The following is a 17,647-nucleotide window of genomic DNA, read 5'->3' on the forward strand; positions in this document are numbered from 1 at the left end:
GTCAGTCCCGGGGTTCGGCGGGGGAGGTCGCAACAGGACAGGCAAACCAAGCAATTGCTTGGGGCCCCGAGCAGAGCCTGTGTTTGCCCGTCCTGTAGCAACGTGGCAATTCCCCCCATCACTATTAACTCCCTGTGGCCCTGCGTTAAGTTAAAAAAACGCAGGTCCGCCGGGACATAGCGCACGCCGGGACATCACTAACGTCCCGTGCGTGCGCCCATGAAAACGAAGGCGCCGAGGACCGGAAGATAGAGGAGGAAGATGCGCGCTGGCCAGCTTGGTAAGTGACCACCGGTCCCGAGACCTACTGCTATAGCCGGAGCGGTGGTCGAGCACTGAAGTGGGCAGTACACAGGCATACAGCCTCCAGCCATACACTGTATATGTCTGGAGGCTGTATGTCTGTGGGGGGAACACTGTCTACATCAGTGGTCTTCAACCTGTGGACCTCCAGATGTTGCAAAACTACAACTCCCAGCATGCCTGGACAGGGGGGGGGGGGAACACTGCCATTGTTGCGAGAGTGGCATTTGCCAAGGTAAAGCCGCGCATTTCTGAACTAGTCTCTGGACAACAGCAGAAGTCACACTGATTTGCAGTAAATATTCTGCATTCTTTATATGAAACTGGTGGGGTTCAGTACCTACAACAAGGTTAAGAACCACTGTCCTAGGAGAAAGTAGCTATAAGTGGCGGTCACGCATAATTTTGTAAAGCCAAAATTTTTTTTCCAATATTCTATGCCAAGTTTAGATGAACGTCCAGTCAAAAACATTATTGGACTTTGGTATTTCATGAAATCTTAAATGTCTTATCTTTTCTAGTAGGAATGTTGCCCTTCACACTACTCAAGTCAAACCAGCAACTAAACTAAGGTGTAAGATTTTTCCTGGTCTACAGAAGATAACTGCACATAATAAAACCAGCCCCAACCACATGAATGAAATTAGATATGAGCGAACTTACAGTAAATTCGATTTGTCACGAACTTCTCGGCTCGGCAGTTGATGACTTATCCTGTATAAATTAGTTCAGCTTTCAGGTGCTCCGGTGGGCTAGAAAAGGTGGATACAGTTGTAGGAGACTTTCCTAGGACTGTATCCACCTTTTCCAGCCCACCGGAAAGCTGAACTAATTTAAGCAGGAAAAGTCAGCAACCACCGAGCTGAGAAGTTCATGTCGAATCGAATTTACTGTAAGTTCGCTCATCTCTAAAAGAAATACAAAGCACGAGAACACCATTTTTGTGAAACACATTTATTGATCAGCTGGAAGACTCACTTCCTCTTTGGCAGGAAACACACAATAAAATTCACAGTCATGATAGGAATGGGGTTGGAAGAAAAGCTGCCAGAAGGGTCATGGCTTCTGTAACATTAGAAGGCAAACAAATAAAATAAAGTTTACAGGCTTACTGTAAATGGTTGCAAATTCCTCAGGAATGTACTATTACTTTGTAAAACTGGAATGACCAAAAGTAAAAAAAAATTACAAAAATAATACATTGCAATACTATTAAGTTTCAGTAATAAAACTGACAAAAGTGACAAAGAAAGTAATAGGAGCCAGTATAAAGATGAGCCGAATAGATGCAGAGGCATTTCCTCTGGGACTGCGGCACGAAGCTTTAGTTTTGCACCTCCAGGAACTGGTCCAATTTGCCATCTTCCACGGCTTCCATAAGCTGCTCATAGCCCTGCAGGAAAAAGGATAAGAAAGGATGAAAGAGAAAAAATACCCTGTGCACAGTTATATCAGGCTACCTTCTATTTACATGGAGTGTCGTAGATTTCTTCATCTTTGGCACTGGCTAACACAACATAGCTATCTGAGGAGCATTCAGCTCAGAGACTCAGGCTATGTTCACACTTCGAAATGTCCACACGAAAAATCTCCAACTCATAGACGGCAATGCATTCCGTGTGGAGTCAGCAGAAAGAATGAACAGGAGACGAAATTCAGAATTTTCACGCCAGAAACATCTGGAACGGAAATTCAGACGTGTGCACAGCGCAGAAGAATCCTGTTGAATTCAAAGGGACTCTGCTGCAGCGGAATCTCCAATTCCAATGTGGAATTCCGCACAAAAAACCCCAGCTGACCATCCAATGAGTTCAGTTGTCTGCTCACTCTCTACCGGCAGCAGTTTTTTTTTAAATTTATTTATTAATTTATTTTTTAAACATGCTAAATGCTTTTTGTTCTTAAAGGAGATATCCAGTGCTGAAAAACGTATCCCCTATCCTAAGGTTCTGCCATAGAGTTGTATTGAGGGGGTGTGTCAACAAGCCCCCTTCCGGTGGGCTGCCAGGGCCCCCACGATCTGAAACTTATCCCCTATCCTTAGGATGGGGAATAAGTTTTTCAGCACTGGACTACTCCTTTAATTTAGATATTCTCCAGTCAGGTGTTGTATTCCCCTCTACCATACTGTGTTAAGGAGGACATACATTCTCAACAACTATTGAGCAACAGTTCTCCTTACTTCCCCATACACATGGATGTTCAGCACTCTGGGGGAGATTTATTGTTGCCTTCCTGACATTTTATTGGCTGAAATTTGGCACAAAATTTTTGCGCACAAAAATTGCGCAATTTAAAAATAGATAACTTTTGCAAAAGCTACTGTGAAATGCAGTGGGCAAGATGTATTAACTGCTTCTTTTTTAAAAAGGTGCAAAAATAAAGCAAAAAAAAAACGCAAATTCATACCACCTCTGCTTTGCCTTAGAAAAATGACATCCTACAGCAAGTTCTGAGGTGATTTTTCATTTGTGCAAAACTATCAAAGTTTGTTTTATAAATTTGGCACACATAAGCGGGAAAAAAAAAGGCTGTAAAGTGGCTGTACATAGACACATCGATAAATCTTCCCCACTGTCTATAGGAAGGAGCGCGCCGCAACTAGGCTGCTCTGGCACCATATTTTCAATCCCAGAACAAAAGGATTGAGCGTTAAAAAATTCTACACGCACCACACTTCTCGCCAACGATGACATAGTTGAAAGTGCCATACATTAGAGATGAGCGAAGTTACAGTGATTCCATTCCTCAAGAACCTCGGCGTTTGCCGACTTATCCTGCATAAATGAGTTCAGCTTTCAGGTGCTCCGGTGGCTGGAAAAGGTGGATACAGTCCTAGGAGAGTCTCCAGCCCACCGGAGCACCTGAAAGCAGAACTCATTGATACAGGCTAAAGTCAGCAAATGCCGAGGTTCGTGAGGAATCGAATTACTGTAACTTCTCATCTCTACCATACATGTTGAGGGTGGATGGTTTGGCCAACTTTAGTTTAAGGTGTATGGGCACCAGAAGCAGGAGTAAGAAAGATGATTAGCATTTGGCTGCCAGCTACCTAAAATATATGACCACCTCAAAAGCTGGATTTTAACTTTTGCTGCTTTTTTATTTATTTATTTATTTTTAAAGTGCCACTGCTAGAAGGGGATTCCTTTTGAATATACTTCTGGAGTAGGTTCAGTTTTCCCCCAAAAAAACAACCATATGAAGGGAACAGCTATGGGCAATACTGTGTTTGACTATTATTACAGATGTGTCAGTCGCTATTAATGAACATGATTTCGCACACTTAAAAGCGCAACTGTCACATAGAATACATACTTGTGACGCTGCACACACCGTGCACTAGGACTTCACAAGTATATTCTTGGCATACCTTTAAAATAAATTTGGCCGTTTTATACTTTATACCAAAAAACTGCTTTTATAATTCCTCTGGACCCAGGGCTCCACCTCTCTAACTGTTGGCCTGACTCACAGAAATTATAAAGCTGATTTTTGGTAACTATAGAACAGCCTAATTTATTAGTAAGAGGTATGTGACATACCAGGCCTGAGCACCAGGAAGACGACTGTGGCCTAGGCCCAATACGGAACTTTGTCGCTCAGCAATTCGCTGAGATGCACTGCGGAGTGTCGGGCACCAGAATCTGGAACAGGATCACACCGAAGGCTGGGAAGTGATACCGGGGGCACCAGGGGAGTGTGGACGGTAACTGGAGGGTCATATGAAGTGAATTGGTACTGTATTACATCACCATACAACATTATTTGAATGAGCTCTTATCTGCAGCATAAAAATACAGCGATCTGACTGCGTACACTGCATGTATGAAGAAGTATATCTACACCATAACATATTTGTATGTTAATAAAACAGGTATTAACCTGCCCTATTAAGCTTCTGATCTGGTTTATGGCAGTGAGTAACCTCTTAACTATTTCCCTTTATACAGTATTTTGCAATCACCTGCATCAAGAAACAAACATTACAACATGTTTTGCTTGACTTGCGAAATAATCTTGGACTCCAAGCTCACGACGTGCCAACGCAGCAAGTGCTCTATATGCTACAATTTGGGAAGGTCAAGCACCACTAGCTATATGACTATCAGACAGGACTGTTCCAACCTCATGGATCATCCATCATTATTTATACTGCTATTCCCAGCATTGAAATTTATAAACTAGAAAAAAATTACAGCAAATTCATTTCAATTCATTAATTCTATAGTGCACGGTTTAACTCCATATAGAGAGTACAATGGTGATGGCGTGTTGTAGAATCTCTTTATATAGTATAGATCTTTTGCATCTTATTTTACCACATACGTAAATTATACCAATTCACTGTCATTTCTCATAGACAATAGTTCAGTATTATGATGCATTTAAAGCGTAACTGTCATGAGATTTTAGCCCCCAGACTACTACAATGTTGTTACAGATGTCCATAACATGAGTGTAACTATACCTTTATGGGTTTTCCTCCTTCTTTTATAACTTATAAAATACATTTATCCAGCAGTCAGGCACAGTCGGATAGGGGTGGCTTGGGGTTCGCAAAGCCCGGCCGCCACCACGCCTATCCTCTCCTTTCAGCTCTGGGATCACTGTGTAGTTAGACACAGCGCATCCACAGCACATGAGCCCCTCCTGATGTGCGCCAACGCCCTGCATTGACAGAGCGAGCGCTCGCTCCCGCTGCCTATGTGCTCACTGCGCAGGTGCAGTACTAGAAGAAGGGAGGGGCACATGCGCTGTGCCTTACTACACAGCGATCCCAGCGCTGAAAGGAAAGGATAGGCGTGGCGTCGACGGGGCTTTGCGAACCCCAATCCGCGCCAATCGGACTGTGCCAGACCGCTGGATAAATTTATTTTATAAGTTATAAAAGAAGGAGGAAAAGCGATAAAGGTATGGTTACACTCACGTTATGGACATCTGTAACGACATTGTAGTAGTCTGGGGGGGGGGGGGGCTAAAATCATAACATTTGCGCTTTAATATGGCACTAATTTGTAGGTTGGCACTAGGTTAACATATAGCCCCTATTCACCCAATGAAAGCCAACAGAGAATGGATGTAAGTGGGGGAGGGGGTGATGCCAAGCAAGGAAGTGTGCCAGGCTGCAGCACTTAAGCAGCTTGGCTCCACCTCTGAGAAATAAAAGGGCAATTTCATAAGTTTGGCAGCCACCATCATCTCCAGAAAAGATATTACACCTTAACAGCTATTTGTCATTGCCTGCTGCTCTTAGCAGCAAATAGAGCTGACAAGATTCCCTTTAAAGCGATAGTCATTTATAAAAACTTCTGACACGTTCAGTGCAGAGATTCAATAAGCTCTAGATATATCCGGCTTCACTCCCTGGCTTGGTGCTTAGTCTGTCTGAATGCAGGAGTCCTGCAGACGTACAATGGAGCTTTAAAGGAGAAATGCAGCTCTAAACTTTTAACTTCCCCTGTGCTCCGGTATCGGTGTCCCGTTCCTCCGATGCTGCTCGGCTCCCTGCTTCTTAGACTTGGAACATCACTCTGCATATATCGGCCGCAGTGATGTCCTGCCTCGGCTGGTGATAGGCTGAGCGTACTGTTACGTAAGGAGCCGGCCCGAGCCTTAGGAAGGGGAGTAAAAGTTTGTTTTTTAAGTTTTTGCAGCCCGGGCACAGGGAGAGTTAAATGTTTAGCTCTGTATTTCTCCTTTGACTGTATAGGAAAAAGCAGAGTAGAGATGAGCAAACATACAGTAAATTCGATTCGTCACGAACTTCTCAGCTCGGCGGTTGCTGACTTTTCCTGCATAAATTAGTTCAGCTTTCTGGTGCTCCGGTGGGCTGAAAAAGGTGGATACAGTCCTAAGAAAGAGTCTCCAAGACTGTATCCACCTTTTCCAGCCCACGGGAGCACCTGAAAGCTGAACTAATTTATGCAGGAAAAGTCAGCAACCGCCGAGCCGAGAAGTTCGTGACGAATCGAATTTACTGTAAGTTCGCTCATCTCTAAAGCAGAGGACTGCTTTTTCTGTCCTAGTGTCAGACATATTATTTTGGTGCATACAATAAATCTATCCTAGGGGCATAGATTTGGGGCATACAATAAATCTATCCTATTCTAGGTGCGCCAGAAATCTGTCCACTTGTATGAACTGTTCAGACTATTTTCATTAAAATCTTCTTTGGGACAAAAACTTAAGACAGAATAGAGTTTTTACTGGATGATACATGTGTCTGAAACTTAGAAACAAGGGCCCAGATTTACCTATGCAAATGTACCAGAATTTGACACGGCCCCCTTCAACATGTTTCGCTGCCGAAGCAGCTTTATCAAGAGGCAAGCGGGCAGTGCCCACTTGCCTCTTGATGAAGCTGCTTCGGCAGCGAAACATGTCAAGGGGGGCCGTGTCAAATAGTTTTTAACCCAGGGTACCTTGTCCTATATAGCAAGGAGTATGGGTGTTTCTGCAGGCACCTTATTTTTGCATTAGAGTGAATTCAAATTATTAGACCGATCACTTATACGCAGTTAGGACTCTATGGTGCTCGGATTTTTAAACAGTTGCAAGTGCGGACCGAACTCAATAAAGATTGCACATTTAATCTTACACCTTTTTTTGTTGGTATATGGGAAGAAAAGGGTATTTTTGGTCTGCCTGTTGGTAGCCTATGAGTTAGTGGTTAATTTCCACTAGTGCCAGAGATCACTGCCGCCGCTGCCCCATTCTCCCCCATTCCCGGTTTTATAAATTACCTGTTCCCGGGGTCCTGGCTCCTGAGGCGTCCTGTGTTACGCTGTGCGCTGCGCAATGACGAGTGACGTCCTCAATGCGACGTCACTGTCAGTGCGCACAGTGACAGCTCAGGAGGACACCGCCAGAGCCAGAAGTAGCATGGACCCTGGGAACAGGTAATTATAAAACCGGGAATGGGGGAGGCAATGGTGCAACGGCAGTGGCGGTTTCTGGCCAGGGCGGTGCGTTGGGGGGTTGCAGCGCGGTCGTGGTGATAGAACTCCAGGACAGGCAGGGGGAGAAAAGCGGGTGTCAGCGGCGGTCTCTGGCACCGCAAAAGCCGCTGCAGTTCATTGATTTAAATGCGGTGTGGTGCAGTAATATCGATATAAGTTATTGGCTATCGGCCCTAACCTCCACAGAGTATCGGTATCGGCCCTAAAAAAAAAAATCAATATCAGTCGATCCCTAATTTCCACCCTCCATATATTGGTCTCACCAATCATTGACTTCTGTAAAAGGCATATGGGTTTAGTATAAAAAGGAAAGAGGCCTAAATGCACCAACAACTTGACGCACAATTCTGCCCAGAAGAAAGCTAAAAATAGTTAAACTAAACAAACTTATCAGTCTTATACACTATGATAAAGTTGATAAAGTGCACTAGACAGCTTTAGTAAATCTGGTGCAGACATTATAAAATGATCTAGAACAGTGTGTCCCAAGAAGTGACTGTTGCCAAATCACAACACCCAGCATGCCGGACAGCCGAATCTGGGAAGTGTAGTTGTGCAACAGCTGGAGCCACCCTGCTCTAGGGTGTTGTACAAAAGCATCTTTTCTGGAACAGAATATATTCATAAATATGTATTAAACCTTGTGACGAGCTAAAATGTATTGTAAATGAATTCTCCCCATGGTATGCAGAGCCTTACCTGTGCTTTATATCAAACATAGGATAAAATTGTGCAGGATTTTAAGGAGCTTTCTTTTAAGGCTCCTAGATCATAAAAAGATGATGGATCTAAGCAGCACATGAAGAAACGTTGGTTTTTGCAGGAACTTCCACAATAAGCTAGCTGGTATGACCAATATTGATCATTGGCAATACAAATCTGACACAAACACTTTTTAAGCGAGTTGTCCAGCGACTTAAACAAATTGTGCAAAATTTATAGTAAAGCAATTTACTAATATAATGTTATCATCCTAAATGAATAAATCACCCATTTCAGCTGTGCTTTCTTTCTGTAAGCTGTGACATCATGTTAAAGCCCGAGTAGAGCTCTGCCCCTCCCCCCTTTTTCAAAGGGTCAGCACTAGGACCAGGAAAGGGCTGGGTTTATTGCTCATTAGCTTCATGGCTGATTAGATAAGGCAGCCAGGAGCCCATTCTCAGTGGCACAGACCCGGTCCAGTGATGGCGTCACAGCTTGAAAAAAGAAAGCAAAGCTGAAATGAGCGATTTGTTTACTTTGTATAATAACACTATATAAGCAAGTTGCTTTATTATACATTTTGACACCATACACAGGTCATTTCTGTCACTGGACAACCCCTTTAAGACACATCAGAATTGTGAGCCTTCTGCACATGAATGACAACCAGTCTATACAAACACTGCAATGATTTTCTGATCAACAACATAATAAAACTGGAACAATCAGTCAACACTGTTTATATAACAGAAGGTCCTTCACATTCAGGAATTCTTCACCAAAGGAAATGGTAAAGGTCAGTTCTTTAAATGGACCCAAATAAGGACTGAATGCCTTGATATGGGTGTCAATGTCTGGTTACTTATGGGAGCGGAAAATCAGCCTAGTCAAATGTGAGCAGCAGATTAAATCTCGGGAAAATAATAGAACTGGTTTAGTGTTCTGCGCACCAGTCTGCTTTGGGTTTCAGAGGAAGAACTGTTTGTAAGTTTCCACAATAGAAGCTTTCAACCTGCTGCTTCTTATACACAATGAACAAGCAGGAAACGCTCATTTGCCTTTCAGTCTTTCTAGAATTACCACTGGCGATTCCTTACAATTCTTGAAATTGAAGTTTCATGCTTATAATATCTGGTGGGATCAGATCAGCCATGTCATATAGTAACTTATAGCAGATCTGTCAGAATGAGACTATACATCCTCCATTTATGATCTAGCCATACACTGTCCTATCCTGCCGCTTCACCCTAAAGTTAAGAAACAGCATAAACTTTAGATTTTGGGCATTAAAGGGGTACTCCGCCCCTAGACATCTTACCCCCTATCCAAAGGATAGGGGATAAGAGGTCTGATCGCGGGGGGTCCCGCCGCTGGGGACTTTGGCTGCAGCACCCCAGACATCCGGTGCAAGGAGCGAACTTCGGATGACTGGCGATGCAGGGAGGAGGCGCATTACGTCATGATCACGCCCCGCTCGTGACATCATGGCCACGCCCCCTTAATGCAAGTCTATGGGAGGGGCGTGACCCATAGACTTGCATTGAGGGGGCGTGGCCATGACATCACAAGTGGGGCATGACCATGATGTCACAAGCCTCCAATGCTCTAAACGAACGCCGGGTGCAGCAGGGAGATCGTGGAGGTCCCCAGCGGAGGGACCCCACGATCAGACATCTTATCCCCTATCCTTTGGATAAGGAATAAGCTGTCTAGGGGCGGAGTACACCTTTAAAGGGAACCTGTCCCATTGCCCCCTCAATGCCCAAAATGAGCAGAACTTTACATGAATAAATGACAAGTTACTATGAAACCTTCACATAAAGTTATGTATCATTCTGTTCAGCATCTCCTGCTCTATAACATGATGCCGGCCTATAGGAATGTATTACAATGTCACAGGTTCCTTTTATATTACACTTGTAAACTGGCAAGTATTATTAGGCAGCAGGACCACATACCGCTTCCTGACACACTGTTATTTCTATATTGCTCACTGGAAGCTGGTGTCTATATACTGAACTTTGGATTTTAGTTAGGTTTAGATTTAGGGTAGGGTCTCACTGAGCGCATCCACAATGCATTTCACACTGGATGTGCTGACAACGGTCACAAAATTGAGCTCCTTGCTGCGGCTGGATGGCTCTGTGTGTCTGCTCGTAGCGGCAGATTTCCCATTGTAGATACAGTGCCTACTCGTACCAGATGCGCAGCAGGAAATCTGCCGCTACGAGCAGACACACAGAGCTACCCAGCCACAAATGCCCTAAGTGATAAAAAAAAACATATATAACACACAACTCATTGACCAAAATCGCACGATGCTTCAGGTAAGTAGATCTTAAAGGAATAAAAGGGTTTCCTTACGCCAAGGTACTTATCTCCATGGAACAGCTGCGGTGGGAATGCAGTGGGATTTCCAGCCTTCTCTCTCATCTCTCCCAAAAGGGATTTGTCCACAGAAATATCCACGGTATCATACTGGACGCCATGTGTTTCCAGGATCCGGACAATGTCACCCTGCTGAGATTTTGTCTGGGCGATAAGAAGACATAACTCTAATATGTTGTAGTAATAATAATACTAAGTAAGAGGAACAGGCGTGCGAGGATAATGACAGCAAAACAAAGAGCGATCCAGAAAAGAGGAAGAGGAGAACAATGTGACAGTACAAAGCTTAAGATACTTTATAGGGCAGTGTTTCCCAACCAGGGTGCCTTCAGCTGTTGCAAAACTACAACTCCCATCATGCTGGGAGTTGTAGTTTTTCAACAGCTGGAGGCGCCCTGGTTGGGAGAAGATGAAATGAGAACAGCAAGCTAAAGTCTTGTTCATGCTGCGGCTGCTAGAAGGACATGTGTTAGTCTACAGAACGGCAAAGCTGAGTCATTTAAAGCATCCGCTATAAGCACTCAGCTCTCCGTAGAAGACAGTGGAAGACTATCATAGCTGCTAGCAGAGACCAGCATACCTGGAGGAAATCTGCTTTACTCATATACTGGCAAAAGGGAAATCTCCAACTATGGTTCTGCATCCCCCATGCATATTAAAGGGGTACTCCACTGGAATTTTTTTTTCTTTTTAATCAACTGGTGCCAGAAAGTTATACAGATTTGTAAATTGCTTCTATTTAAAAGTCTTAATCCATCCAGTACTTGTCAGCTGCTGTATGTTCCACAGAAAGTTCTTCTCTTTTTGACTTTTCTTTTGAGTCTGAGCACAGTGCTCTCTGCTGATGCCTCTATCCATATCAGGAATTGTCCAGAGCAGAAATCTGTTTAACATTCTGGCACCAGTTGATTTAAAAAAATTAAAAATTCTCCAGCAGAGTACCCCTTTAAACACTGGAGGCTGAAATGCTTTAGTACAAAGATTTTTTTCAGTCTAAGGCTATGTGTACACTTTTTTTTTTTTTTTTTTCTGTATTTTTATGGGACTTCCAGTACCTTACTGCACAAGCTCTGCTCTGCATCTCCTGGTGAATGCGTCAATCCGGCTTGCAAGCCACACCCCATCTCACAAAGACACCCCCACTGTTTAAGCCCCACTCCTTTTATTTTCTACCCTTTTTGTGCATCTGTCTGGCTTGCAAATTACGCCCAGTCCCACAAAGCCATGTCCCCTTCTATTTTCAGCTTACAATATTTTCATCACAAGTCAGTCCCACCTGAGGACAGGATATGAGGACGGGACGGGACGGGACAGGAGGTCGGGACAGGAGGACAAGATATGACAACAATATATGGAGGATGGGATATGAAGTCAAAAGCTTCCTCCTTTGTTGATTTTCCTCCCCAACAAGGATGAGGAAGTAAAAACCGGGCAACACCAGGTACTCGGCTAGTCTTTATCATATCATATCTACAGGGACATCCCTTAAGAGGACAAGGGTGTGGCAGGATGGAGAGAAGCGGCTGCCAGACGCTGCATACAACTTCTCTTCCCTCTATAAAAATTATACACATTTTGCCAAGGGAGCAAATCCCAAGTCCACAGACCCCTCCTCATATATCTTGTATGGAGAAAGGCATGCAGACAATGAATGCAATCACATGATCCTAGGAGTGCAGTCTAGAGCCCCCCACATATTATCAGGGGGTCTTCCCTACACCTATCCTGACAGCTGATGTGACTTCCTAAACATGTGTCACCAGCTTCTACTAGGGAAGTCAAATCACAGGGACTGATACATGTAGTTACACTCACTGTACACAGCTACAGGTTATGTTGGCGCTATACATGCAGCAACGTGTAGAACAGTGTATTCCTCCCATAACAGGCAGCTGGTGACAGTGACCGGACCACTCGTGTCACACAGGCCGTGCCGGTGCCATCCACATGCCCGTCCTCCTCACCTCCCGGGAGCTGGTCACCGATGTCATATACAGCTTCACAGACATCCTGATCGTTCTGATCTCTTTCCACAATGTGGACTTCCGACCTATCCCACCACGTGATCACGCCGGCTCCAATCACAGTCCATCGGGTGCCACGTGACGGCCAGCTGTGAACTACAGGTCCCAGTGTGCACCGCGATTTCTCCTGTAGCGGTCCCGCAGTCCCCAGGGGAACAAAGCTCTTATGATGGGGCCGCCAGGAGGACTAGATATGGCTTCCATCTCCCTGTACCTAAAACATGGCACATCCTACAGGACTGTATGGGAGATTTATCAATACCTGTGCAGAGGAAGAGTGGTGCAGTTGCCCATAGCAACCAATCAGATTGCTTCTTTCATTTTTTTAAAGGCCTTGCTAAAAATGAAAGAAGCAATCTGATTGGTTGCTATGGGCAACTGCACCACTCTTCCTCTACACTGGTTTTGATGAATCTCCCCCTGTGTGTTTACAGTAAGCTGTTAAAGGGCCAGTCCCTGGAAAGTAACCTTTATCCGTCCTATTCAGCCTATTTCTCTATAGCAATGTTTCCCAACCAGTGTGACTCCATCTTTTGCAAAAGTACAACTCCCAACATGCCTTTGGCTGGGAGTTGTAGTTTTGCAACAGCTGCAGACACACTGGCTGGGAAACATTGCTCTATAGCAGTGGTCTTCAAACTGTGGCCCTCCAGATGTTGCAAAACTACAATTCCCAGCATGCCCGGACAGCCGTTGGCTGTCCAGGCATGTTGGGAGTTGTAGTTTTGCAACATCTGGCGGGCCACAGTTTGAAGACCGCTGCTCTATAGGGACTAAGGACTTGCTATTTTGCAAAAGATTGGGTCAGGGAACAAGTATTGCATTTTTATATTTCATTTTTAAATGGGCACTCTTATTAAAAAAATTTTTGCTATTATAGAAAATCTTTCTAATATACTTTTTTTTCTAATAAACATGGGAGATTTATCAAAACCTTTGGAAATGCAAAGTTGCCCATAGCAACCAATGAGATCGCTTCTTTCATTCTTAACAAGGCCTGTAAAAAATAAAAGAAGCTATCTGATTGGTTGCTATGGGCAACTGGTCAACTTTGCCTCTCCACAGGTTTTGATAAATCTCCCCCATGAAGTTTTCTACATTTTATTTGTGTTTAAAAAAAAGCTGCCACTTGGTGTCTACCTACTTGTCCAGAGCACATTGAGGGGGGTGTGTGCAGCCTTATCCATTCAGAGCTCATCTGACACTGAACTGCTCTGGGCTATGTGTAGCAGAGTGAGGGAGGAAGATGTAGATGAGGTGGTGGGTTAAGGCGATTTTTTTATCTAAAGCCGAGGAACGTGCTCTCGATTCACCCAGTGCAAGAAAAAGTGCAAACGTGTTACACTAAAAAAAACATGCACAAAGGATGCGGTCTAGCGCAAGCCCTTCTCCGATAGGAGAGAGGCCCCCAACAAACCTTACCCTTCGCCTCCGGACCAAAAGGTACCTGCGAGGTTCCAGGTTCGATGTCCCTTTTCGCCGAAGCTACTAGGGGACCACAAATGCTCGCGTTAGCCAAGGTATCTGCCTGCAGAGCCGATAACGGTCGGTACCTTGCCAAAGCAGGAGTACCCGGGGTGTTTGAAGGGAGGTGCGGAACCTAATGGCCACACACACCTCCCCTAGACCGCCATGAGGGACACCCAGAAGGGCTACCGCATCCTGACAAATCCTGTGAACACACAACACATAAAAAGTGACACAGTGAGACAAAAAGAAATAAGTGAATGTGTGCAGATATACTGCCCGGACATCCGTCCGGATCTATAAAAATTTCTCTGATCCTAGCCAGAAGGCCGGGAATCAAGAGGTGGGTGCCACAAGGTGAAGAGATTATTGTGCCCGTGCTTCAACTCAGTGAGCCAGTACTCCCAGTGAGTTTTGGCACCTCGGGGTCACCACTCCCCGAGGCACAAAAGTACCTCGGCTCTAGACCCTCTCAGCCTCATGGCGAGACTCGGAGGGAACAGGTCACATCGGGGCAGCCATCGAGCTGATTCCTCAGAACCAGCCCCGGTACACCTGCATCCTCCATGCAGCACCCATCCCCACCAGCATGAAAACTGATAAGAACAGATACTACACTTGATCTTAGCCAAAAGGCCAAGAAGGCGATGGGCTGCTAAATCCATTGTGCTCTGCATGCATAGGTTTGAATCCCATCCTTGTCGGTTTCTTCTGCTTCTTAAGACTTTGCAACTTGCCCTGTAGTGAGGGAAGAAGTTCTCCCCTGTATGGCTTCAGATGATGTCACGCCTGCTGGGGAACGCCCCTTCCTAATCTGAATATGTGAGACTAAGCAGAAAATACAGAGCAATATCAAGGTAGAAAACTAAAAAGATAATAATGGGAGGGCAGGGGTTGTTTATGATGATGGGGTAGTGGAGGGGGGTATTATAAAATTTAACAAGATCATGAGAAGTACTCTAAGTTTTTATTTTTTTCTTTAACCCCTTAAAGGGGTACTACGGTGGAAAACATTTTTTTTTTTTTAATGAACTGGTGCCAGATTTGTAAATTACTTCCATTAAAAATCTCAAACCTCCCAGTATTTATCAGCAGCTGTATACTACAGAGGAAATTCTTTTTGACACTTCTTTTCTGTCTGTCCACAGTGCTCTCTGCTGACATCTCTGTCCAAGTCAGGAACTGTCCAGTGCAGCATAGGTTTGCTATGGGGATTTTCTCCTGCTCTGGACAGTTCCTGACATGGACAGAGGTGTCAGTAGAAAGCGCTGTGGACAGACAGAAAAGAAATCCAAAAAGAAGAAAATGTCCTCTGTAATATTCAGCTGCTAATAAGTACTGGAAGGATTAAGATTTTTTTTTTTATGTATGTAATTTACAATTCTGTTTAACTTTCTGGCACCAGGCCAATTTTTGTTTTTGCACTTGAATTTTTTCCTCCTCCCCTTCTAAAAATTATAACGCTTTCAATATATACAGACCCATATAAGGGCTTGTTTTTTGCATCACCAATTGTACTTTGGAATGACATCAATCATTTAAAGGAAATCTGTCACCAGTGTCACCTATACTCACCTGTCAGTACTCACAGATAGTGCAGGTGATACTGATGACAACGGCACTTACCTTGTCCTGTTCCGTGTCGGGGATCTCCTGTAATCTTGTCCGTTAGCTTCAGCTCCGGGCACCTGGCTTTGGGTATGGGCAGAGCTTAGTGACATTACCGCTGCTGCTCCCTGCTGGGTCCTGCTGCTGGAGAACAGCAGCGGTGACATTACTAAGCTCCGCCCGTGCCCCAAGCCGGGCCCGGAACTGAAGATACCGGAGATTACCGTAGATCTCCACCACAGAATGGGACAAGGTAAGTGCCGTTGTCATCAGTGTCACCTGCACTACCTGTCGGTACCGACAGCTTAGTGCAGGTGACACTGGTGACATCAATCCTTTAATAACATAATCGACTGCAAAACCCCAAAAAATGCATATTTGTAGGGTAAAATTGAAAAAAAAAAAAATACACAATTTTGTAATTTTTTAGGGCTTCCGTTTCTACACAGTTCAAATTTCAGTAAAAATGACTGTAGGTCTGTAGGTCAATATAGTCACAAGGATACCCAATTTATGTAGGTTTTATTTTACTGCTTTAAAAAAATCATAACTACATGCATTAAAATTAGTATGTTTAACATCATCTTCTAACCCCTATAACTTTTTTATTCTTCCACATACATGGCTATATGAGGGCTAATTTTTTGCGCCGTGGTCTGTAATTTTTATTGGTACCATTTTTGTTTTGATGAAGTGACCAGAAATGTACAATTTTGGACTTTGGTATTTTATTACGCGTACGCCATGGACCGTATAGTTTAGTTAAAGAAGAACTACGGGATTGAAAAATGTATCCCCTATCCTAAGGATAGGGGGTAAGTTTCAGATCGCGGAGGGTCCGACCGCTGGGGGCCCCCGCGATCTCCCGTACGGGGCCCCGGCTCTCTGGTTAGAGAGGGCGTGTTGACCACCGCACGAAGCAGCAGCCGACACGCCCCCTCCATACACTGCTATGGCAGAGCCGGAGCAGTAAATGGAGGGCGCGTGTCAGTCGCCGCCTCGTACGGGAGATCGTGGGGGGCCCCAGTGGTCGGACCCCCCGCGATCTGAAACTTATCCCCTATCTTTAGAATAGGGGATAAAATGTGAAATCCCGTAGTTCTCCTTTAACCTTATATTTTAATAGTTCAGACATTTACACACGTGGCAGTACCACATGATTATTTTTTTTATTTCATTGCTTCATTTTTTTTTAAAAATGGGAAAAGGGGGGGGTGATTTAAACTTTTAATAGGGAATAATTTGATTTTCACTTTTTTTTTTTACCATGCAATCTTCTGCTTGCATATACTGATCAATGCTATGCCATAGCATTGACCAGGGTCATCGGCGCTGCTCTAGTCTGGATAGCAGGCTTGGAGCAGCTGATTGCCGTTCGGATGACAATGTCCCGATCAGCTCCACTGAGCTACCAGCACCGTTAACCCCGCATTTTAGACACCGAGATCAACTTTGATCTATGCTAGTCTATGGGGGGAGGAGATGGCCACCACACCCCAGTCTACAGCTATCAGACAGTTGGGGCAGTTCATTAGATCGGTCAGTTATTATAGGTAAAGGCTAAGTAATGGCCTTTTAGATGCTGCAATCAACTTTGATCTATGCAAGTCTATGGGAGGAGTCGTGATGGCCACCAAACCTCGATCCACAGCTGACAGAGTTGGGGCAGTTCATTAGATCTGTCCATTGCTGTAGGTAATGATTGGAAATGGGTTCAGTCCACAGTTAGGGCAGCTCATCAGATCAGTTCATTACTGTAGGTAGGGGATGCACATTGGTTTGGTCCACAGTTAGTTGACAGACAGTTGGGAGTAAGGGTCGGAACATACTACGTTTTGGCCTGTTAATTGTATCAGTCAGCAACCTGCAGAAAACGGGATCTGACGTATACTGTTAACGGGTACAGCGGACCCCATTCAATTCTATGGCCGAAAGGAGTCACCTAGTCACTCCTTTCGGGACATGTGCGCTATTTCAAAAGCGCAACAGCCCCTGTCATGAGGGCGCTTAAAATAGCGCATGTGTCCTGAACAGTCACTACCACCTTAGCGACAAAGTCCTTGTCAAATGGATAACGTTCTTGAATTGTCTTGATTCCCGGGAAACTCTTGTCTGGATGTTTCCATGCGGATTCCAGAAAGTCGTCAAAGTCAGCGTGAGAGCTGAACCTTTGAGGTGCTGGCTTAGCACGAT

General features: G+C 44.5%; 2 protein-coding genes and 1 pseudogene across 2 annotated transcripts in view; 1 reads left to right on the forward strand and 2 right to left on the reverse strand.

Annotated features, from left to right (window-relative positions):
* The window catches only part of UBXN11 (UBX domain protein 11), a 37,821-nt gene extending 33,085 nt beyond the window's left edge, over positions 1–4,736 (forward strand). The window contains exon 14 of the mRNA XM_056557432.1: positions 4,257–4,736. Coding sequence (XP_056413407.1) covers positions 4,257–4,491 — 235 coding nt within the window. The 3' untranslated portion in view covers positions 4,492–4,736. The remainder of the gene's footprint in view (positions 1–4,256) is intronic.
* Positions 1,242–12,478, reverse strand: SH3BGRL3 (SH3 domain binding glutamate rich protein like 3). Its single transcript, XM_056557434.1, has 3 exons — positions 12,320–12,478; positions 10,332–10,499; positions 1,242–1,696 (listed from the first exon to the last, which is right to left on the reverse strand). The coding sequence occupies exons 1-3, from the start codon at positions 12,362–12,364 to the stop codon at positions 1,628–1,630; spliced, it is 282 nt and encodes a 93-aa protein (XP_056413409.1). The 5' UTR covers positions 12,365–12,478; the 3' UTR covers positions 1,242–1,627.
* Positions 12,479–14,344: 1,866 nt separating this feature from the next.
* LOC130359820 (U2 spliceosomal RNA) lies at positions 14,345–14,495 on the reverse strand (annotated as a pseudogene).
* Between the last annotated feature and the right edge of the window lie 3,152 nt (positions 14,496–17,647).

This window comes from Hyla sarda, chromosome 2, assembly GCF_029499605.1.
Source record: "Hyla sarda isolate aHylSar1 chromosome 2, aHylSar1.hap1, whole genome shotgun sequence".
Classification (NCBI taxonomy): Eukaryota; Metazoa; Chordata; class Amphibia; order Anura; family Hylidae; genus Hyla; species Hyla sarda.